The 24,914-nt window shown below is 40.5% G+C and overlaps 2 protein-coding genes across 2 annotated transcripts; one reads left to right on the forward strand and one right to left on the reverse strand.

Annotated features, from left to right (window-relative positions):
* The first annotated feature begins 14,305 nt into the window (after positions 1 to 14,305).
* Nord (nord) lies at positions 14,306 to 22,350 on the forward strand. The gene is made up of 7 exons (XM_070315802.1): positions 14,306 to 14,635; positions 18,628 to 18,758; positions 19,237 to 19,552; positions 19,696 to 19,942; positions 20,281 to 20,514; positions 20,647 to 20,802; positions 21,168 to 22,350. The coding sequence occupies exons 1-7, from the start codon at positions 14,385 to 14,387 to the stop codon at positions 21,534 to 21,536; spliced, it is 1,704 nt and encodes a 567-aa protein (XP_070171903.1). The 5' UTR covers positions 14,306 to 14,384; the 3' UTR covers positions 21,537 to 22,350.
* On the reverse strand, positions 21,973 to 24,597 carry Smyda-5 (SET and MYND domain containing, arthropod-specific, member 5). Its single transcript, XM_070315803.1, has 4 exons — positions 23,920 to 24,597; positions 23,366 to 23,743; positions 22,923 to 23,258; positions 21,973 to 22,763 (listed from the first exon to the last, which is right to left on the reverse strand). The coding sequence occupies exons 1-4, from the start codon at positions 24,345 to 24,347 to the stop codon at positions 22,448 to 22,450; spliced, it is 1,458 nt and encodes a 485-aa protein (XP_070171904.1). The 5' UTR covers positions 24,348 to 24,597; the 3' UTR covers positions 21,973 to 22,447.
* Between the last annotated feature and the right edge of the window lie 317 nt (positions 24,598 to 24,914).

Here is a 24,914-nt window from a genome sequence, read left to right on the forward strand (position 1 = left end):
ATGAAGAGATTCTATTGAATAATACTAAGTTCTTTGATCTTGTTATTATATGCTATTATAGATTTATAGCTATAAAGTTTAAGAATTTTTAATAAAATGCATCGCTATATAATTTATATTTGTTAAGTTGATTTGTATTCTTGAATTCATTTATAATAATAATAATAATAATAACAACAACAAAAATATATATATACATATAATTTAATTCAATTAGTACAAGTATGTCCAATACATCATTATTTAAAAAAAATCAATAGTTGATTTTTTTTTCTTTAAATAGTGATGTACTGAGTATACTTGTACCAGCTAAATTAAAATAGTGATGAACATATGGGCATATTTATATCAACGTGTAATTAAATTAATTTGATTAACCAGAGTAAACTAAATTGTGTAGCTAGTTAATTTATCTCGCAAGGATTTTTCGAGATTTTTAGAATTGCTCGTTGTTAAAAAATATTCTGTAAAATATATAAATTTAAAATATTAAAATTACATAAATTCAAAATTAGAAAGAATATAAAAGCATAAAAAAAAAAAACATTTGTTATTTGATGAAAAAAAAAAGAAACTGCTTATAAATTCTCTTTATGATAAAATTATTATTTAATTTAACCTTCTTAAAAATCGAATATTCCTTTAAATTTAGCGAATGCGCTTTAATTTCACTTTAATTATAAATTAGTTTTTAGTTTAGTTTATATAGCCTTTACATTTTAATCGAAATGCATTTTGATCACCGATGCATATTTAAAATCGAGCTCCTCGAATATAACCGAAATGAAATACAACGATACATTATCGACACAATGAAATCGATTGATCGTCACTTTCGCGCGAGTCGTTCGCGATTCCATTTCTATTTATTTCTACGAAGGACAACAAAAACTCTTGCCGAATTGCGCGCCGTGAATTACGCGATAACAGCGAACTTGCCAAGATTTCCCGTTTGCCAATCCCCGAGAACCTGATCCGCCGTCAGCGCAATTGCCTCGATACGTATATTTTTTAGGGATTCAATGCGCTCACCTCCTTCCTCCTTCCCACCCCTCCCCTTTCCCCTGTGACACGTTACGTCTGTAAATAATATTTTTAATTGTTGACTGTTTTTTATTCCGCGCTAACTACGCGAATCGTTTTGTTTGTATTTTTCGCGATGTGTGTTACGCGTTTTTAGAAATCTGACGACTCGCGAATGATGGAAAAAATCGCTCAATCTGTCGAATCTGGCGAATGACTATCTCTGGCCGACTCGTCGCGAACTGATGATTTGATGAGGCACGAGGCAAGCACGCGCGATCGCTGGATCTTAAAATGCCGGAAATGCTTTTTAAACGAAAATTAAGTATTGGGCATGACGGTATGCGTAATTATTGGAATAGTTCGATTCGATGATACTGACGCGAAAAAAAAAAGAGAAAAGGATATTACGTGTCCGTAGCACCGATAGCTGGACTTGCCGAAATTATGGTGATTTGAATATTCGAAAAGAAGGGATGAAAGGAAGAGAAATATATGGAGCAAACGTTGAATACAAACTCTTAATCGTAGACCACAATTTCACAACAATATTTCGACAACCAGACGGAAGCGCAGGGTAACTAACACATCAGGGATAGCCACAGACAAATCTACGATAGATAAAAAAAAATGCTACATATTAAATTGTAAAGGTAATGATAAAAATTATTAATAATGTTGTAATAACGATACGATTATTTCGTTAAAGAAATTAAGAAGAAAAATGAGAAAAGGAAGAGAGATAAGAAACGGCGTTGAATGGCAAAGATAAGAATCATACGATAGGATCCGTTATGTCACACTCTTTACTAATCCTAAAAAGGAATAAGTTAAGATATATTATGAGAAAAAAAAAATAATAGTAATATTAAATAATAATAATAAAATAGCAACTTAAGTAGTGCATAAACGACGGAGGGAGCGTATGAAGTGGGTTTGAAATAAAGATTGAAGAGACCACAGCGTTTTTCGGACCCCGCATCCCCCGGAACAGCCTGTACAATACAAACTGATATTATTATTGACTATTAATATTATATATTATATATACAGGGTGTTTCAAAAGAGTTTATAACTGCTCTAGCGGGCTGTACCATCGGTTTCCGTCGCGCTTAAAATTATTTACTCTTTTGCAAATTTCTTTTTTATATAATCTACACACATCTACATATATATATATATATATATATATATATATATATATATATATATTATATTTTATAACTTCTTTCATTTTTCTTTCCGCGACTTACAACAATGTCAGATAAATTTACGTGAACGTCGATACATTGATTCACGTTAAAAGTTTACATTTTTGCACATAAGTGTACAAATTTACATAAACGTATGCATAGCGCGTAATTAATAAGATGCTTATCGCAATTGTTTGACATCATATAAGGATTGAAATGTACATAATGTGCATTTCGATGCTTATATTGTCCACTTGTGCATTTAAACAAATCATCAATGATAGGATTGATACATCTAATTAAATTCGTTCTAATGCTCGTTTCTTAATCGACCAATGCTTGCCGAATATTGACAGAAACATCTGCATTTTTCTCTTTTTTCTTTTCTTCTTTTTTAGATTTGATTTTTTTTTTTTTTTTTTTTTTTTTTTTTACCGGTTGTAATAGCTCTCGTTTTTGATCTCTATTAGATAATTTTGTTTTAACAATTAACATCGAACATCGCGAAACGACGCTCGAGCAACAGACGTAAAAGATGGTACAGTCGCATTGAAAATGGTTTTATCAATTTTTTATCCACTCTGTTGACGAGAGAAGAGATAGGGACATAGGATTACGTCTTAACTGTATGTGACGAGTCGCGCAAAGGTTTTAGCATACAGTTAGGCAATGACTGTTCGTATGCGTGTGAACGTGCGTGCAAGAGGTACATGAATGTTACGCATGTAGATATATTTGTGATAGGCACTGTATGTGCAGAATTCAGTATTATTTTGCAGGTGATTGAAAAAGGAAGCGGTCGGTACGTTTTTTTTTTTCATTTTTTCAATTTCGTTGTTCGTAGATCCCCTTCCTTTAGAACATTAAACATATGAGAACACTTTAGCCTCCGATTACGATGCTCATCGGCTTTCGCCTTTCTTGCGAAAAACGACGTGCAGAGTTTTAATGGAGGGAGAAAATGAGATGATTCTAATGTGCGTGAAAGAGAGAGAGAGAGAGAGAGAGAGAGAGAGAGAAAGGAAAAGGAAGGAAGAAGAAAGAGAGACAGAAAAATGCGTGAAAGAGAGAGAGAGAGAGAGCGAGAAAAAACACATACAGGCACAGAGAAAAAGGAGCATTATCATTGTCGCATAGGGTGCGGATAGAGAGACGCGTATCGATTGGTTACTTTATTATCGCGAAAGACGATACTACGCTTATCACATACGTTAGTTGAATTTAAATCGGCGCATTCGCTTGTTTACGTTGTGACGTTGTGTTGAGATCGCGCGCGCGCGCGCGCGCGATGTACGTTAAGCAATATATTATTAAATGGATACATATTAGAGAGAGTGGAAAAATGAATGCGACAGAAAATTTTAAATAAATTTGGATAGAATTGTTTGTACTGTTTGTCCGCTCGAACGATTATATGCTCGACGAGATAACGGGGCGTAAGTAATTATAAATAATTATAATTCTTATCAATTAATTATGCAATGGTAATCCGCATTAAAATATGTTAAAATGTTGTAATACACACACGTGCACAAAATAAGAATGGAAAACACACACGAAGGTTGATATTCGAAAGTTGGAATCGCATAACTTTCATTGGACATTTTATAAATAACGCTGCGTCATATTATTTTTCATTACCTAGGGTGTGAGAAAAGAGGGTTCGAGACTTGCAGTGCAAAGAACGCGTGTAGTGTTCATTCAAAAGAAACTCCCGCTTCCGAGGAGATGGATTTTTCAAACTGTTCAGCATCTTTTACTCAATTGAGTGAATAGTACATGTTTTAAATAAATAAAAAAAAAAGTTTCGAATTCTTTTTTTTTTATATTTCTTAATCTCTAAACTAATTTTATATATATCTCGTTCTTTTTATAAATCTACGTTCTACGAAAAGACGGCGTTTTATAAAAAGATTGAGCTTTTTATGAAAGGAATATTACATATAGGCCCGCGGTATGATTGACGAATGGGACAGAATGTTTTTATTTTTCTTCGAGACTCCGATCACAATGAAGTCATCATTTTAAGTTCCTACAGTATGAAAATGACTATAATACGACTTTCCACTAAATAAACAGAAAACAGAAATGGTATTATTTTACTTGTTGCGTAAGAGAAAAGTAATGGACGGAGAAAGAAAAAGGGGAAAAGGGAAAGACAGATTGAACAGAAAAATGGGAGAAGTGAAACAGAGAGAAAGAGAATGAGTGAGTGAGAGAGAGAGTGAGATAGTAAGAAAGAAGGGGATGCGTCTCCGCAAAATATTATTTTTAATTTTGCGTAATCTATACAATTGTACATAAGATCAGAGATAAACGCGCTGTCGATTATTTATGCGTAATATATAGGTATACATACTTATATATACATATATTATACATATACGTATATTTATCGATAATTGTGCGTCGCGAAAGAATATTGTTCTTCGGATACAATCTTTAATCGAATGAGGAAGGAAAGGCGGGAAGCAAAAAACACAAATGACAAAGTAGGCGAGCACATTGTAAGAATACGCGATTTCTGTGTCGCGATTACGTCGTAAAAAAAAGAAAGAAAAAAATGCAAATGTGTAAAGCTCGATATTATTGCGTAATAGCGTTGTTGCCGCGAATAATAAGTCAACGCAACGTATCTTACGCGACTAACAATAAGATTCGTCGTTTGATCCGGTCTTGACAGCCGCGGATATTCCCGCCGAATACGAGTCGAATGGAAAGTCGTGTATTCGCGCCGGTATTCGAGATGGTCAAACGATGTCGGTAAAACGCGCTCCCGTACGAATCTCTCTCCGGGACTTCTCTTCCGAGGAGTGTACCAACCAACGGCACACGCCTCGAAGGTTCGTGTTACCGGTAACCCGTACAAGATCCGTTTCCGCGGCCGCGCGTTATCTCGCGCAAGAAGAATCTCTACCTTCTCCGCATGATTTCCCGCCGCATCCCCACAGCATCCTTTTGCGTTTATTATTCTCCGTTCGACGTGTAATGATTGCATTATCGCGGATGTCACCGACACAGAAATCGCCGTTTCGAATCTCATCATGGACTTCATATTGTATAAAAAGAAACAGAAACCGGAAAAACGAAACAGATGAAATAGTTACTTGCATCGGTTGTGCTGTCACCGTAGTTCCTAAATCGCCCTAGCCTCGCCCCGAGCGCATGATAACGTACGAATGAATAAACGAATGAATGAAAGTACGCTATAGAGTTGTTATCTCGTAGTACGGTAAACGGTACAGCGCGCGCTTCTCTCGCTCTCGTATAATCGCTAATCGGTCTTTCGAATTTTTATTGACTTCTCTTTCGTATGCTCGGGGCCGAATACGACAAAGTTAATCGATTTCTCAGTTTCCCAATATAAAATGATAAAGATAATTGTTAAATAATTATTACATAATTGTTATTTTTATTTACAAATAATTATTAACCATGCACGATGGTAAATAATTGGAATTTTCTATCAGTTATTGCGGATCAATTACGGATCTTCTCTTTTATTTTCGGCAACAACTATACGAGTCTTTTTAGATATTATTTATTTGTGCATTCGAAAGATATTTTTTCAGAAACATCTTTGCGCACGTGCGACAAGATCCGAGACACGAGTCTAATAGAGAAATTTTTGTCAATATACAAAAACGCGTTGTAATTAGTGTCATAATTTTGATAATTAATCGTGAAGCTTTTAATATAAATACGCTTATAAAACCCCATGAATATCGTATTTGGCACGTGAGGACAAAAAGGGAAGAACAAAGACTGATATTTTTACTTCGTGCTTTTAGGCACGATTTAAGTAAAAGCGTCTGTCATACGCGAATTAACGTGTCGAGGGAACGCTTTTAGCTTAAAGCCGTCTTTCGAAAAGCGTGGTATAACCAACGTAAAGAGCGACGCGCTTATACACTATATATATATACCATTTCTCGTAAGAAGTGGAATATGTAGATATCGGTGGATCGCTCGTATTTTACCGTATGACGAAAGAAAAGTAAGTGAGAGGAGGAGAGAAATTTAAAAAGTGTGCGAGAGAGAGAGAGAGAGAGAGAGAGAGAGAGAGAGAGAGAGAGAGAGAGAGAGAGAGAGAGAACCAGAGAGAAGAAGGGAAAGAGAAACTGTGTGCAATAAGTGTGCAATGGTGAGAATCGTGAATAACGGAATAGAGTGTGACAACTACAGAATGAATCTCCTCGCATGATGTATATGTATGAATGAGACATATAGAGAAAAAGGGAGAGGAGTGAGTGAGAGAGAGAGAGAGAGAGAGAGAGAGAGATAGATCTCGGTTACGGAGCGAAAGCAGCACATCGCAGATTATACGATATAACGATATATTTATACTAATTACACAATTGTACCATAACGATTATAATACTAACTTATTATATTATACAGAGCCGCCGCCACCCAGTATATTTTTTACAGGTTTACATTGTATTACAGTTTATAATGTTTGATATACAATAAAAAAAAAGGAACGATTACCTAAAGCGCGGAGCGCGCCCGCGGCGGCAGCCGGCGCGTCGTCCCGTCTATTTATAGGGGTGAGGGAGGGGACGGAGCGATTAGCGGACGCCGCGGCGCGCACTACGCGTCACGCTATAACTACAATACTTCCGATTGTTGGAGGAGATCGACGTCGCGCGCGAGATTACACGAGAGCGGGATTCGCGTTATCGGAATCTAAGCCCTTGTTCCTCCGGATGAGAAGCGTCGTCGACAATACTATCCAAGTGATGCTTCTCCTTCGGGGGGAAACGGCGCCCATTGCAGCGAGCGATTAATTAAGCGTTTGTTAATTCGAAAGCGCGCAAATTGTTTAATCGGGCGAGAGATAAGAGAGAACGGAGAGGGGGGAGGGGTTGGGGGGGGAGCTATTCGCCCCATTATCGGTCAGCGCCTTTTACGAACGGGGTGGGGTGGGGTGGGGGTGGGGGAGGAAGAACTTACTCTCTTATAAACTGAATCAGTGAAAATGTGTCACTGATTAAACCATCGCTTGTCAGTGACGATATATCGATTTTATTTAAGAGAGGAGTATCTAAATTTCCCGATGGGGGGGGGGGGTGTGCATATTAACACGGACACGCACGATATTAGACACGATCGACCTCGAGCCTCCAACACTCGCGCCGATAATGAATAAATAAATGCTACATAACTTGTGATACGTTTACCGCTGGTTACTACAGAGACTTCCTAGCCGATCCTACGAAAGGCTCGGCACCCACTAGTTCACTCACGCACACGACTCAACGTTTATACGGATTTATTATTACAGATTTATTGATTAATCGAATTATTGCGTAACGGTAATTAGATGAGATACTTAAACCGGAGAGACTACAAAGCGAAAAAAAGAAAAAAAAGAGAAAAAAAAAGAAACAAGAGGTTTCAAAGCGAATCTCAATTATGTGGTGTGAATGCGCACACGAGGCTAGGACGAGGCTAGCTACCTAAACCCCACGTTCATTCTTCGGACTAACACGATACACATGATAAAGATACACACATACACATCCATATATGCAGACACGAATACACAATCCAATCGTATTCACTCTCTAAATCTTAATAAAATCTGTACATACCATTGCAACGCTCGTCTCATATTTTCCTCCATCCCGCTACTACTTCTGTAAACGTTATTTTACGCTATTTCTATATTTTCTTATGATAATATTTCGTAACACGTTCTAAAGGGAAAGTTCTCGCTCAGTCTGCGTCTAGATTTCTATTAAATATTTGTCGTCACAATTTTCTATTTCGGCGCGATTTCGAATTTATTGATCCTGTACGAATCGCACAATATGGGGGTCATCGATAGGTAAATCGTAAAACGCATGGAGATAATTGGACGCTATCTTTATGCTCACCTGCCGTCCCCGGAAAGGCAGCCGGTGGATCGCTAAATGGCCGATGCTTACGCATAGCCGCGGGTGACCGGCTGTCACTCAGATTGATGAGCAGTCGAAACAGTTTCGGAGCAAATTATTGTTATTCTGATTATATAATAAGCTGACGGGCAAAAGGATACGTGGGAGAGGGAGAGATGGATCGACGACGCGATAGAACCAGTGTGTGCCTTTAGATGCGTTCGAGGAGGGGAAGTGAAGGGCGAAGGAAAGATGAGAGGGGGTGTATAAGTTTAAAGAAGGACGAAGGGAGGGCACGAAACGCGAATAGAGGAGAAGAGAAGGAGAGAAGGCTTAAAAGAGCGGGCCGAAAGAGGGAGAAGGAGAGAGAGAGAGAGAGAGAGAGAGAGAGGTGGAGGGGGGGGGGCAGGAGGACGAGACAGAGAGAGATAGGCCGAATCTCTGAAGGAGTGGAAGCATAATTCCGAAGGGGCTTGAGCCAGGAAGGCCGGTTCCGCGAATTCGCGTAATCGATTCCGTCATGTCGCGGACCACCCGGGCACGGTCCTAATAAATAAGTAATACGTCGGTTCAACCGGGAGAAAGATCGGGATTCCGGGAGGGAGGAGGGGAGGGAGGGTGGCGCGGGGCGTGGAGGGTGCAGGCCCCGGGATGCATTATGTGTCGACGGTGTTACTCGCATACGCACTCTCTTTCTCTCTCACTCTCTCCTTTTTTTATCTTTCCGCGCTCTCTCCTCGGATCTGTTTGAGACTGCTCGAAATGTGCACTGAATGCGCATGAAATTTTCCAATTATCGTCTTGGACTTGGCTGTTGAAACAATTAGTAGACTAGCCAGCTTCGAATACATATATTTTTTTGTACGTCGACATGCGTGTCACCCGTGGCGCGCATGTTTCTAGACGAGGTGCTGGTAGATAGGGGTTGTACCCTAATGAAATGAAATGGCTTCGTTGTCAGATAGACTGTTTAGCTCTTTAACACGCTTGAACAGATGACTGGACATCAACTTGTTTCCTTTCTTTAATATTATTTGTAATACAATGAATTATGTAATGTAAAAGAATCAGATCATTATCTTTACCAGGAGCGATCGCGTGATTAACGAAACGATGATTGATAAAGATTTGTGAAAATTTTAACAGTTACTTTAATTTATTACAAGATAATCTTTTTTACATTTTTCGAATCGATATATGCGCTACAAACGGAAACGGGGATAACGTTCCTGCAAGAGGACGAATCCGAGGGAGCGATGTGACATATCACCCGCGCGTGTATTCCCTCGAATTTCTACGGTCTTTGCAACACTTTGCTCTCGAACTATTTTGAAGACACCTATAAATACGTGTGCATGCCGCGCGCAATATACGACAAGTGCTCCCGCAGACGGCAAACATGCCGTACCTGGCCTGTCGCTTAAATAAAATCGGTCGCATCGCCGAGAAATTATTAACCGCGACCCATTACACGCGCATACGTTCAAGGCCGTTCTCGAGAGGATACATCCTCGTGCGCGAGACTTACGTAAATCAAACGTTCAATTGCGCGAATAATGTTTACGCGCGTGGATAAATTTTTAAGACAATTCTATCCGACTGAACGGAAAAGAGCCGCCAAGTCATTATTTCTATTTTCGCGCGTAGGAATATTCTTTTATTCTTTCCTGCAAAGTAAACTTTATTAATGAATGTACGTATCTGTTAGCGACTGGTTAAAAAATGGTATTCATATCTGATGATAATCTTCCATTTATATATTTTACTTATATCAAAAATATTTTTATCACAAATCGTGTTCTGAGAATTTTTAAAAGAACTAATGATAAATCAAAGACACAAAAATAATAATAATTATTCTTATGTATAACGATTCAATGCATACGATAACGGCAGCTAATAAAAAATATATTAAGCAAATGTAAAAAGATTCATTTAATTAGCAAGATAAAAAAGAATATATAAATTTGTAATTAGATATGATACAAATATTGAAATATACGAAAATTATATATATAATTGTATACAGAATTTTTAGCTTATTTTAAATAAATAAAATAAAAGAAACGACTTTTTAACAGGAATGATTTAGAATAGATGCGATATCATTTTGTCTTGCGTGAGTTTTTCTCACATCTGTTAGCATTTTCGAGATGTAACGCATTCTAATTCTGTGGAAAAAACTATGCGTTCTTAAAATTAAAAATTGCGAATTATTTTTATAAGTCTTTGTTTTACACAAAATCATTCCATTGTCAAAATTTGTACTCCAACATTCGCTGCGCGTTATACATACGGACATGTTCTAAATAAGATCTAAGGTTGCCAATGTGACACCCGACACCCTCGAACACGTGTAACACTTGGGATATGTCGGCGAGTCCTCCGTCAGAATCAGTATTACGAGGTGTTGAACACCTAAAACGGAATAGGTCTTCACCTCGCCGAGAACAGGAGGGACAGAGGACGAGAGCGAACTATTCGAGCAAGTTAAACTCGATACACAGATGGATCATCGAAGCCGACACTCGAGGCTCTTTCAATCGAGCGATGAAGCGAGGAATACGTATAATTTTTGAAGCGAAGGAAAATTTTTCATCATTTTTCATATATTTTCATTTTCAGTTTTTTTCGTTCGAGCCAGTGGATCATAAACAAGTTAAACAGGTATAATAAGCATGAAATTATGTAAAATAATATAAACTGTGTATGGTAAATATAATGCTAAGATATATTGTCTTCAATCAAGGTTTAATTAATAGCTTTGCAAATAAAATCAAAAAATGTTCGATATATTTTATGAATGTAGGAAAAAATGATCGCAAATTAGACACATATTAATTTATATTATTTCACAAAGTTAATATTTTTTTTTTTTTTTTTCTTTAATGAGAGATTATTTCGAAACTCGATCGATTAATCAATTTTGCTTTGGTTCGAGAAACACGTGCGAGATGTTCCAGACGGCGTTAAATTTAGAAATTTCGCACGACAGCATTAGTCACGGCGATCTTTGTTCCTCATTTTACGGTTAGAAGTCTCGCATTTCACTGTTTTCTAGTCTGCTTAGTGATCTTTGATTTTCGGGAACCCTATGATCGAAAAGTTCCTTTCTTCTTTCGATCCTATTGCCGTCATATTCGCATATAAGAAACGAAATTCTAATGCAAATAATACTTTATTCACAATGATTTCATTATATTTTAATATCCTCATTATTATTATAAAGAACATTTACAAAAAAAAAACTGTTCAATTAATTTTATACATGTGTGACTATAATAGGAATTTACGAAATTAATGGCAACTTTATATATTATTTTCATTTGAGAAAAAGTTTGTTAAACGTATTGAAAAAAAAAAGAAATAATTAATATTGTATTTTAAGATACTTGATATTATACAACATTTGTAAGAATCGTGTATTTGGCATAATGGCTGATATCTTTTTATGTAAATATATTTTTTATTTCACGCAAAATCAACTAGCGGGCCAGCGTGTAGGGCTGTGCGTTCGATAGAAATTTATGCGTGAGACCCGCCTTCTCTTTCTCCTTTCAGAGACCGAGAGAATTCGGTCGCTGTATACGGACGCCAAGTCTCGCAAATCCCATCTGGGCCCTTCACGAGCATCCGATTGCCTCCCTTTCGTCCGCAAATCGACAACGGTATACGAGAATCGTAGGTTGTTGGGCGCACAGAAACCCGCCAATATACCAGAGTGCGTGTATGTGTGTGATCTCGGAAACTTTTAAAATAGATCTAAAACTAATCAACCTGACGGAACAGGCCCATGGATCGCCGCTAAAATATAAACGATCTCGCTTAACAATGGGGCTGGGTGTTTATTTTGCGTGTACTTTATAATTAGATACATAATTAATATAATAAAAATATAGAGAAGAAGTCGAATAGAATAGAAATTAGCGGAACAATTCTTTTTATATCATAACTATTGTAGCGGAAAAAAAACTTTCTTAAAGAAAAAGAGAGAGCTAGTATGATATTTTCTACACTTGACAAAATAATCAGCGAGGTCGGCGGAAATAATGTTTTATTAACGTTAACTCAGTGACGGATTGCTCATTGACCTGCGACTCTGCGAAAGAAATAGGTGAAAAATCCACTCTATAGCATTTCTTTCTTTCTTTCATTCTTTTTTTTTTTTTTTTTTTTAAACACTGTAAGCAATACCGTTTTTGGAAGCGAGCCGTTTGCATTACGAAGCGGCCATCGTACCGGGGCGTCCCGCGGATCCGGGCCCGAACGGGCCCGCAAAAATGACTGCCAAAAAAGGCTCAACTTCATGAAGTCGAACCGTCACTCATCGCGGCCAATTGGCTTCCATAACGCAACAATGTAACTCGATGTGTGCATAACGATACCCGGTTCGCGCGCATACACATACGCGAACGCATGTGCGTGTGCGACCCGCGCGGAGGTCGAACGGTGTAAGCACGTGGTGCGTGAACACGTGTGCGTATACGCATGATTCGCATGCATTTACACATATACATATACATATATACATGCATACATATACACACACATACATATATATATATACACGGACGTTGTTATACACTATTCTCCTCCTTCACGCACTCGGAACCCGCACGGGAGTAAAGGTTTTACCGATGGCGTACGCCCATACGCACATAGCATGTAGGCAGAGGTTCCCACACCGCAGGCCATGATTTATTGGCCTGCCACTCGCCAGACCTGCTGTCATCATCGTCCCATGGTTGGTCCATGATACAGCGCGCCGTGCCGTATATAACTTCCCTCTATGCACGATCTTCGCGTCATATCGGCTCCTTCTTTCCTCGCGCCCCGTTGATACAGGAAGGCCGTTCGCCGCGTTCGGCCCCCTCTAGTCCGTCTACCTTGTTTTACCTTAACCAGCCGATACCCATCGCCCGTATTGAAGCCGACAATCTTCTTTCTCATCGAAGGCTTCTCTCCCCGGTGTGGGTGGGAGGTGCGAATTTCGCAAACTCGATCTCGATATCGTTATCGTGTTCCCAAAGTTTATACAGGGTGTCCCAGACCACCCGTACACCCCTTTTAAAATGAAAATAAATGGCTTTCATCAAAAATCGCGAACATTTTTCAAGTAAGTCGGGTATGCCCTCTATCGAATGGTGACCTTGAACTTGACCTTGAACTTGATCTTGAAGGTCAATTGAGGATCAATTTTGATTCTTTAAATGGAACACTTTATTATAGTATATTGGAAAGCTCACGAGATAAGCTACAAGAATATGCAATAAAAAAGATGGTTTCCATTGAAAAAATTAAAATTGACCTTCAAGGTCGCCATTCGATAGAGGGCATACCCGCCGACTTACTTAAAAAATATTCGCGATTTTTGATAAAAGCCATTTAATTTCATTTTAAAAGGAGTGTACAGATGGTTTGGGACACCCTGTACGATCAACTTTATTCTTCGCAAGGCATAGTGGCATCTATGAAGATATTGAAACGTAATTTTATAAAGTAAAATAATTAGAAAGAGATAGAAGAATGGTATTTAATTAAGGATCGAGGCCATCGTAGTTGAAAAGTATTGTATATAAATTCATCTTCCTTCTCGTTCGCTCTTATACAAGAGCAGTCGTCGCCAATATAAATATATATGTATATTTATTTTGAATGCATTGTTGGCTAATAGAGTAATATGGAAAATAAAATAAAGAAATATTTTAAAACCAAAATCTCTGAATTCTATGGATTCGCTTAAATGGTACCTCTTGTAAAAAGTAAAGAGCAGAAGATAAGATGGTCTAAAGTAAACTTGTTCGATTCACGCGAACAGTTGTAGAACTATCGTCTCTACCGCGCGAAACAAAAATACAAATACATTATTACGAGCATTTCGGGGATTTAGGATCACCCACATATCGCGAGCACAAGCGAGGAGGTGACCGGAGGGCGGCATGGGGGAGGAGGGGGGGGGGAGGGTAACAAGTTCGCTACACGAGATCAGACGAAAGACGAGGGGGCGCGTTGCGAATAAAGAAGGAAGAGGGGGGGGAGGAGGGTACTTCCCAGAACACGGGGGGCGAACGCGAAGTCGTCCGATTAGGAAGCGAGAGGGGTTACTTCGTTTCGTCGGCCGCCGGCGGCGGCGGCGGCAGCGACGGCAGTCCGCTCGCTCGTTCGGCACACAGTCGAACTCCTTCGCCACTGGACGACGGACGTCACCGTCATCGTCGTCGTCGTCGTCGTTGCCATCTAGATCGAGAGACTTGAGGGGTGGAAGGGGACCATCGCTGGCGCGATCATGTCGTGCATCCTGATCGGCATCCTGATGATACTCGCGTCGATCTCGCGCAGCTGCGCCGGCTGTCCTTTCTGCGCCAGGCAACAGCCATCTTCCGAGCAACAACAACAGCAACAATTGTACCGGACGATCGGCAGCCCGAGACCGTTCGGCGCCGACAAGCCAACCCGCGTTCAGGAATTCAACCGGACCGGCGTGTTACATCCAGAGTACCAAATACCGGCGACCATCAGACCCGGCAACGTGTCTCAGTGAGTATTTAATAGATTGTCGTAGAACACGTGCCGAGGGGACGATGGTAGTTGGACCGATGGCACAACGAAAATCGAATACCGTAATGTATCGTTTTATTGGCGACGGTGTCGATTCCTCGTTCGTTTGAATTCGATTATCCGAGATGACAGTATGTCTAGTCCGGATAATCATCACACTGAACTGTCGCGATTAAATCCGCACGAGTGCTCTATTGGTTTGTCCCATGGATGTGATTTTCTATGGAAACTTAATAGATTTTCTCGATTCCTGAAAAAGATCGAGTTTATTGAAACAAGAATGTATAAATATAGTTTCGATACATTAATCCATATCAATAAAATGTTATTATGTTGTTATAAAGATATTGTTATATAAAACCGTATATTATGTATGGCTTAAAATATCATATGCAAGCCACACATTATTTATTAAATTTTCCCAACGTCTTTCAATCATGTTATTTTAATTTAGCTTTAGAGAATCTATTTTATTTTTATTTCATTTTCATTTCTACTTTTTTTTTTTTTTTTTTTTTTTTTTTTTGACGATAAAACTGTTTGCAAACAATTCGCGCCATGATGTTTTAAATTAAAATGTATTGAAATTGTATAATACAATCGACAATAAATTAGGAATATAATTGACATTCTAATATTGAAAAAATTCCGAAGAATTTTTTCGCGATAGTTTGCGGATAAATGCAATAAAATTGTTTTTAATTTTCAATACATACAAATTTCAGGCGGCCAAGTTAGCATAAGTGCAATTATAGCACAAGCGAGCTGCGTGCGTACGCCTCTCTATGCAGTCGACGCGAAATATTTAAGTAACTATTTCTGACAATGAGTGCGTAAATTGTTTGCCCGATACCCATACAACGGAGAGAACCGCGAACGTTTATAGTAACGTCACGCACCCCGTGCCACGTTTCGTCAACCACGGCGGGCCGACGCGACGCTCGTTCACGTAATTCAATTCACGCATTTTGCGTACGCATGCGATTCGATACATTCGACCCATATCGCGTACAGAGAGATCGACTATAGCCAATATTTTCGTTCGCTCGCGCGAGTCAATGAATACAAGCGAGATGTAACGAGCGCGCGTTTTACGACGTCTCGCACGCGGGAAAAGCAGATGAAGACCGTTGGGCGACGACGAGCATCATAAAAGTCATTTCTATTTCCACGAGCAATCCGCTCTATATAGTTCAAAGAAATTTCTTTTTTTACAGCTCTATGTATCCTTCCAATTCGCGCAAACGCCAAAAGTTTCGTAATAATTGCTTTTGATAGTAGCCACGTCGAATGGGATTGGAGGACAAGCGGAACGTTAATATTGCGAACGGTAATATAATGAATAATCAAGTTCGACTCATTCTTCCTCATTTTCATATCCTCTCTTAATTGAGAGAAATCATTATTTATTGCTTATATGGTGGTCAGGCAGTCGCTTAAAGTTTCCCGATGATAAGAAAAAATGAAAAACTACCGACTGTTGCACGCGCGACGAAGTCGAACGCTAAAGTTTTGCCGCTCTTCTGTTATTGTCCTCTCGTATATCCCTTTACACCCTCACAATATGCACCCGGCGTCTAATGGTCCGATCCGTCGCGACGCTACGCGTCATAAAGTCCTTCTATCAGATGGTTTCCACGAAACTCCGAGTAAAGTCGAGGTACGGAATTACACACGCTTCTCTCGGCGGTTACAAATTTTCCATTTTACGAAGAACATTTAGGTTTAATATTTAATATTTCACTTGCGAGATCCTTTGGAAATTGAAGAAATACGCTGATAAAATCTAACGATATGTTTTCGATTCGATACTTTCGCATTATCAAAGATTCTCGATAAATGATGATCGTACAGACTGTGAGATGAACCTTTTTTTTTTTTATATATATATATATTCTGCAAATTTATTCTCGAACAATTTAACATCGCAAGTTTAAGAAGGGCAATTATTTAATACGTGCCGTTTTTTTGAAAAATCGTGAAAAAAGATATTTCGTAGCAATTGATTATTTTAATAATTACAATAATGCTTTGGGACATTCTTTGCAACAGATAGATAATTTGTCTTAAGGAACGGTAGATAATTTATCTCTCAGCACAAACGATAAAGGTAGAATTACATTTGCCGAATTATTAATAGAGACCGTTTCCTGGATCCTCATGCCTCGGATATTTTCACGCGTGCAAATATGTTACACGAAGGCCGCGACACTTCCTACGTCGCTGATACCACGTGCCGTAGATTCTATTGTTAAATGACATCTTTTACATCCTGCCAGAGGTGATGACCTCAGAGTTCATTCTTTTTTGCGATTTTCAAGATAATTATTATATAAAGTGTATCTTGTTCCGCGGGCATTACAGGTCAAATAACTTTGAAAGCATTAAATTTGAAAGGAATGCTTTATTAAATCTTCTTCTCTCATTTCAGAACAGAAAGATCTTTACTTTCAGTCCCTTATAACTCGAGAAAACGATCGATATATACTATCGATATTTTAGTATAGAATTCAATCGATTCAAAACCTGATGATACTTATTTATAGCATTTATTGTAGCATTTGTCGCATTCTTTCGTACAAGCACATACTTCAACACCATGTTGCTCTGCGACATCGGCAAGGTTCTAAATAGAGAGACGCTAAATAGAAATTTAATTCGTAATTTCAGCTGATGACTCTAAGTAAAAGAAATTTGATTAATTCCAATTCAACGTTCAATTTTACCTTAACGACGGCATTATTGGCGTCATCGTGATTCTTGCGATGCGTCCAGTTGCACCTTCCGCAGGGTCGGCTTCCTTCGCGGTTCGCGCCGCTAGAATAGGGAAGAGCGTCGCTACGCTTCGTAAAACGCCGTACCTATCTCGGTCGCGGTTTTCCACGAAACTTGCGACAGAAGGGAAGAAGAAGAAGAAGAAGAAGAGAGAGGGAGAGAGAGAGAGAGAGAAGGAACAGACCGTCTAACAGAATCAATTCGGGGCTCTCCCCGCCTCTCTTTCTCTATTTCTTTCTCTCTTTCGCGGACGACTCGACGATGCTGGATTTAGACTACGGGGATCGTGGCTGCGCGACCCCAGACGCCGCGACGCCGGCATTGTGCGCTAATTTTACAATAGCTGTCTCACACACTGTCAGACGCGCGAACGAGAGGAGCACGTGTGGCGGCTGCAGCGGCGGCCGGCCGGCGGCGTCACGACGTTCCTCGCAAACGACAACGACGACGACGAAGACGGCGGCGACGGTGGCTGCGACGCTTTGGATGCTAACGGGTTGAGCCGCGCGCGTTGTCGACATCGATGTAAAAGAAAGAAAAAGAAAGAGGAGCGTACCCGAGAAGACGCGCGAGGGAGAGCGAGGGCGGTACGGGATGAGCGCAGCAGCATCGTCGAGGCGTAAAGTTAATCGGTGTAACTTTCGAGAGAAGAGGAGAGAAAAGGATTGGGTGACCGAGGATGGTGGGGCGGAAAGTAATATCGTATCAGTTCGATCTGAAACTTTTGACTAAATATAACGGCACGATGGATACACAGAGTATAATACGTATGCGCGTACACGTATGTTGCGTGACTTCGAGATTGCCGACGACTACCGGGTAATTATGTCGATTACACGGTCTCCATAGGATTAAAGTTGCCGATCGACGCCGATTATGATAACGAGAGGCTTGCTCCGGATTAAAGCCGATAAATTGGTGGCGATTTTTGCGCTTCGCGACACGTGCGGAATGCAGCATCCGCGTGATACGAGTAAGAGCCGATCTTCCGCGGGTTCTCCGTGTATACGCGTGATAAAGATATTAAAAATAAAGTGTCCCCCGCGACGAGATACTCGGAGACGATTGGGTCGCGCATGCCATTACACACCCGATCGTATTATGTATATGCGATATCGCGTTTTACCCAACGTTTGCGTACGCTCAACGTGCCGCGAACACCAATATCAAACTGGATGCAGATGAAATTCTTGCAGGTTCTATTACCTCAGCCCACGGGAAGGCCCGCCTCTCACGTTACTCGTTAGCCCGTGCAGCGGCCCGATATCTTGGACGGTCAGTTACGTGGAGCCGCCCGAAAACGATCAGGAAGCGGAAGGAATAAAGTGTACGGTGAAATTCTGCTCATTCTTAATAATAACTGCAAGGATACCGTAAAAAGCCAGCAGCGCTCAACATTATTTTATCATTATTTTGTCATTATTGTCGATAGTTTCATATCTTTGGCAATATTTTTTTCTATTTTATATCTCTTTAAAAATACTTTTTTACCATATTTAAAATATTATATATAATTGAAATTATGTATGTGTATGTGATGTTACGAGATATTTTAATTCCTATAACACTCTTTGTGAAAATGATTGAAACGATCAAGGATAATTATCAAAAAAAAAAAAAAGAGAGAGAGAGAGAGAGAGAGAGAGAGAGAAACATAACGCATTATAATAACTTAACAAATATTTACTTTACAAAGTATTGTTTGCGATCGCGTCGCGAATGAGACGAAGCTCGAATAATCGGGCCTCCCTGTAAAGCCTTTATATTAGATCGATCGAATGATTCCGAATCAATTTACCACGTAGCGCAAACGCGGTGGCCCGTGAAGACTCTGAAGCCGGGCTCGCCACTCTTCACGTACGTGGGCGCGGACGACCAAAATTTCACGATACCAAAGACGCGGGCCGGTCTTTACTGGTTCGAGATCAAGTCCGTGGGGTCCGCGAGCAACGGCTCGGCGGAGCGCGCGCCCGGCACGGTGCTCCTCTACGCGACGTCCAGCGCCCTGGACCACGTACCGGGTGTACTGCTGTACGCGAGCGAGAAGGAGCATCGACATCGCTCGCTGAGATTTCAGCAACGGCGCAGTAAACGGCGTCTCACGATCTCCTGGAACAAAAGGTATTAATCCCTCCGTTCGCTTCATTTCGATGGATACGACGCGCGCGAGATGCACGTGACGAGATAAGCGATAAGAGCGTATATCTCGCGCGATCTCTTCGTCACATAGGTGCAATCTCGAGACGGAACATTTGTTTTTCCAGCCACGTAGATCCTCATCTCTCAAACTACTGTTTAGCCGTCACCTCGGGCTCGCAGCCGCACCCGTCGACACTCTGCGCGGCGGAGAACGTTCTGAAAGCTCATCCGCATCCGGTTTCGAGAACCGGATCGTCCTCGAAAGAGCATCACCATCGGGGCATCCCGGAAGGTCTGCACTGCGTGCGACAGACCAAGCTGACGCTTCATAGGATGAGATACGACACTACGTACAACTTTACTCTATACGTGGTCGGTTTCTTGTCAAGTTAAATCAAATCGCTCGTTCGTGAAATCGAGCGAGTTGGTTTTGACAGAAGCAAAATACAGGATGTTAAAAAAAAGGATTGCTCTCAAAATGTGTGGCCCTTTTTTCTTAACATCCTATATATCTGCGAGAAACGTTTTTTCCGCTTTCGCTCTAATTTTCACGCAAGAATGAAAAATGATCGCGAATATTATTAATTCCTCCAATTATCTCATAGGAGATTTTATTTATATATGTCCTCTATAAAAATTACAGATTTAATCGTATTATATTTCGCGTATTATAGTTAAGTTGTGAAAAAAATGTATATCGTCTGATACAGGTGAACACGCGGAATAACGTTTCCAATCGAGTCGCCGTCGACGCGGTCAGGTTCAAAAAGACGCCGGAACTAACGTTACGTACCGGTCATTACACTACTGCTAATCTACGAAAAACGGACGGTTTCGTCAATTTCCGTTATCGGCCACCGGACAACACCTCGAGCACTTTTCACATACTTCCCTGCGGTGGAGGCATCGTGAAGGCGAAATTGAGCGGACAAGGGATATTGCGGGTAAAGTTTATCGCGGGGAAAGCGATCAGATGTGACAGATGATGGAACAGCTGATCATGTTCCGTCGTTAAACAAAATTCTTTAACGTGACATCGTTGATATTTACAAATGCGTATTTCATATGATCGATAGGAAAAAGAGGTTGTTGGATATGCCTCATTGCGTGTACCTCCTCTACCACCCGGTAAGACGTACACGTTACGTATATCGACCACACCGCAGGAACTAGTTCGAGTATCCACGATAAAAGTGCTAGCCACACAGGAGTCGTCCACTATTTATCCGCAAGTATGTTGGACAGGTTGGACAAATTTCCTCTTCTATACAGAATGTTCAAAAAAGGTGATACCAAATTTTAGGAGTATGTAGTATTCGTATAAACGAACCGAAAAGTCTTAATAAATAGTATTACCATCACTTTGTTGAACACCCTGTATATTAACGACCGTGAAAAATTCTTTTGTGTGTATTCTGTTCCCTTCCCACGTTTTCTAATGTTGTGGAAGCAATAATTTTCTAGACGGAGATAAATCCGATTATCATCCTTTAAAAATTTACAATAATACGAAACATTGCACGAAATTGCATCATCGAATTAAAATCAAATCTTATCCGTTCGAAAGCGCGAATTGAATATTGCACTCTTGACGCAGATATCATCTAGAAGCCCGCCGCGCGAGTACCGATCTCTGAGGACCTGCCACGAGGTGACGATAGGTGTGGAACCGGCCGGCGCCGCCAAGTATTGCATCCTGGTGAAGGAGCTGCGGAGTTCGTCGTCCCTGACCAGCGTCACGACCGTGCCCGATCAGTGCGGGCTTCATCGGCGCAGGCGGTCCGAATACACGTTTGAAGTATGCGAGGAGAAGCATAGTCCTCCGAAGGATCGCGCGCTGCCGTTTACCTTGAGGAGGCTGCAGCCCGGCAAAGCCTATCTCCTGCAGATCACGGCGCAACTCAAGGGCCAGTCCTTATCTTATCCTCTGCTGGGTGTGCGCACGCGACGTACCTGCGTAACGTAATCTACGCGATTTTTGTCAAGCGAGTACTACAATATGTAATAGCGACGCGATGATAATCCACCGTCGGTGAGTCCAAGGTCAACTTGTTTTCGTTAAACAGTAATATGGAAAAAGACGGCCGTCCGCGATATTTCCAGAATCGAAACATATCGTAAATTATTGTTTATTTTGATAATACCATGCGCGACTCGAGTTACAAAAATCTATTAAAATAGATAGTCGTGTCGAAATATTTATATCTTTCAAAATTGTTGTGACCTGACAAAGTTGTAAGAGTACAAAGATGTGATTATACGATATAAAGTTTCAATTTTTGCTCGATAAATATAATCTTTTTCTCTCTTCGCATTATTTTATCTTGTTATTAAATTCGTTCGCCGACCAAACGTGACAAGACATTGAAGTAAATCAACGTATAAAATGTATAACACGCGTGATGAGAAATAGCTTCCGGATTTCAGGATTTCGTTCGATCGCATTTCACGTGGCACACAGTCATCTAGTCTAGATTTTACGACAATGTATGTACAATCAATACCCGCGACAAATGCGGAGCGGCCATAAAAGCGTATATTATCAACGTATATTTTGATATTTGCGTAACACGTGTATGTACATTCTTTATATAATTATAAGCCTTTTTATACGTACACTTTTTATTCTATAAATAAGTACATTGAATATTTTTGCCACTTTTATGACTATCTGTGTATCTGTGAACATAAATTACACTCTCTAAATCGAGAAAACGAATAAATAAATTTAGACAAGAGTAAAATGACAAGTGATCGTACACGCAATATTACGCTGCGTGCACGATTATTTTTCGTATATTTTTAATAAAAAACGAATCCTTTCTCATTTTACTTTGTTCGAATAATAAAAATATAACCACCTGCGTTCCTCTATCATTAAAAGGCTCGGAGTTCTATTTCAACAAGTTTAAGAAGTTTCTCACCGGGTGAGTTCGGTGGTTCCGCCTTCAACAGCAAGACTGCTCTGGAGAGATGAGCTTGCCTGTCCTCGCCAGGACACGACGCGAGCTCTCGCAGAGTAACCGCTGTATAAAGCGGCAAACGCGCACCGTGCGGATCTAATCGGGTTACCGTATCCAAGATGAGCTTACATAATTCCGATTTTTGTGGATCGTCCGGTGGCAATAATTGTATCAGCGAATGGCTCACGGATATACAATGTTGATGACCGGGATGTAGCAGCACCGTTAGCCTAAAAATGAACGAGTATGATTAGTGTTCTCAGATACAATAATACAAAAAATTTATTTATTACGTACCGATGCTTAATTACTCAATCAATATTAATATGTGTTCTTAATTGAAAATTAATGCGAATAAATGTTATGGAGGACGACAGATGTTACTCTACCGTGACAAAAGATCGGATAAAGTGTACTCGGTCGCCTGTTTCATGATCCCCGCGACTTCCTCCTCTAATCTGTCCATCAATTGCGCGACTTCCGAGGACGTCACTATTCCCGGACACGCGTTGCAGGACCAGTCGGTGTTAGAATTCAGAGGATCGTTTGGTAACATGAGTCCGTTTTTGCAAGGGCACTTCAGAGTGCCTAAATGCGTGCCGAATTCCGTCGGATCGGCGCAACGTTTGCATCGACAAGCAAAGTATTTCGTTGCGAGAAGATGCTCTCGTCTGATCCTGGTGGACCAAAGTGCGTGCGTATACATGGTACTCAGGTGTTCTCCTCTAAAAATAGTCGCGATTTGATGAGGAAAATAATAAATCTTTTATATAAAAATGTTAAGAACGAGATGATTTTTTAAAGAAAGATGAATATAAAGATGTATACGTACTTTTTAATAGACGTGACGGCGTATATCGTGATGCGCGGCCTGCCTTTGTCGTCGATGCGGAAACTGTGTCGCGTATTCGCCATACAAGAATGCTCCAGAAGAGACGCGTTCTCGTAAATCGCCACCGAACCTTCCGGCGGCACGGTCTCCAACGCGTTCACGTCGATCAGCCCGCAAATCTTGGGCAAAACGTCCCTGCATTCGGATGCTATCGTCAAGAGTGATCCGAGATGTTGACTTATGCTCGTCACTTCGTCGTGAGCGTCCGTACCGGGTCCCCGCGAGCCCTCGTGACTCTGCAGATTCGCCAAGGACGTCCAGCGTTTCGATTTTGTGTGCCACAGTATCAGCATACGAATCACCAGAAGAACTTCGCATCTGCGTAGAGTCGTGAATCGCGAAGTTAACGACGGAACGAAGACAAGTGTGACTTGAGAAACGCCCGTGTCTTTAGAAGAGGGCACGTCTAACGTTTCACGACGAGAGATTTCGCTAATTAAGACTCGAACGGTTCAAAAATTATTTGCTTGGATCTGTCGGGACATGGGATATACCTGGGAATGATTCTAGCGCGCGCAAGAAGAGCGCACTCCGACTTGTGCCTTTTTTTATCGGACAGTCCCTCGCAATCGGATCTGCAAGCGGGCCAGCCACACTCGCCGCATCTCGTGCTGATGTCGCCGTCGCATCGTTTGCCGCAGCCGACGCAGAGCCGCTGTATTGCGTGTATCGACGGTCCCCAGACCAAGGGAGCTTCCGACAGGATTGCGTCACCAGGTGTTAGGTCCCTGGTCGCCAACAAGTGTCGTCCGAGATCGGGATCGCGACCGATCTCCCAGGCGATGCACGCGGACCTATGACGCGGCCAGTCTCGAGACTGGTGCGACTTGTCGCAGTAAAATTCGCGTCTGCAGTTGCCGCACTTCAGCGTGGCGTTTTTACCGCACACCGGACACACGCCACGACTCGGAGCGACTTCCATGGTCGATCAATTCCCCCGAGATTATTTAACGAAAGTCCTTGTGATAAAATTTAATTTGATTTAGACTTTAATCCTCAATCCTCTTTTGTCTATAAAAGTTAATTCAATCAATTTAGAACTGGAAATTAAACTGAGGAAGAGCGTAAATAAAAAATCTGCGTCTCGTCACTTTGTACGTCACTATCGAATTGTTTTTTACCGCTTCATTTACTTATTTAACGTTATATTTTTAATTCGAGAAAAATGTTGAAGTAAGTATTGGACTATCGAAATTATATTTTATTCACTCCTTCAATTTTTTAAGCCTAAATCAGAATTACTAAATTAAGGAAACATCGTGCACTGGCCGCTAACTTTATTATACTGAACAGCAGGCATTTGTGCTGAGCACGACGGCTACGTTTAATTATAGGTCGGAGATACACGCTACTATTTTAAGGCGAAGCGACGGAAGATCTATACTGATACATATAAACGCGCGAACACATATAATTTATATATATTCAATATATATATATATATATTTTTTTTTCCTCGTTCGAATTTAAAATTAAAGGGTTACATAAA

The sequence above is a fragment of the Polyergus mexicanus genome, unplaced genomic scaffold, assembly GCF_030449975.1.
Source record: "Polyergus mexicanus isolate NDT 795.1 unplaced genomic scaffold, iyPolMexi1.0 SCAF_2, whole genome shotgun sequence".
In the NCBI taxonomy this organism is placed as follows: Eukaryota; Metazoa; Arthropoda; class Insecta; order Hymenoptera; family Formicidae; genus Polyergus; species Polyergus mexicanus.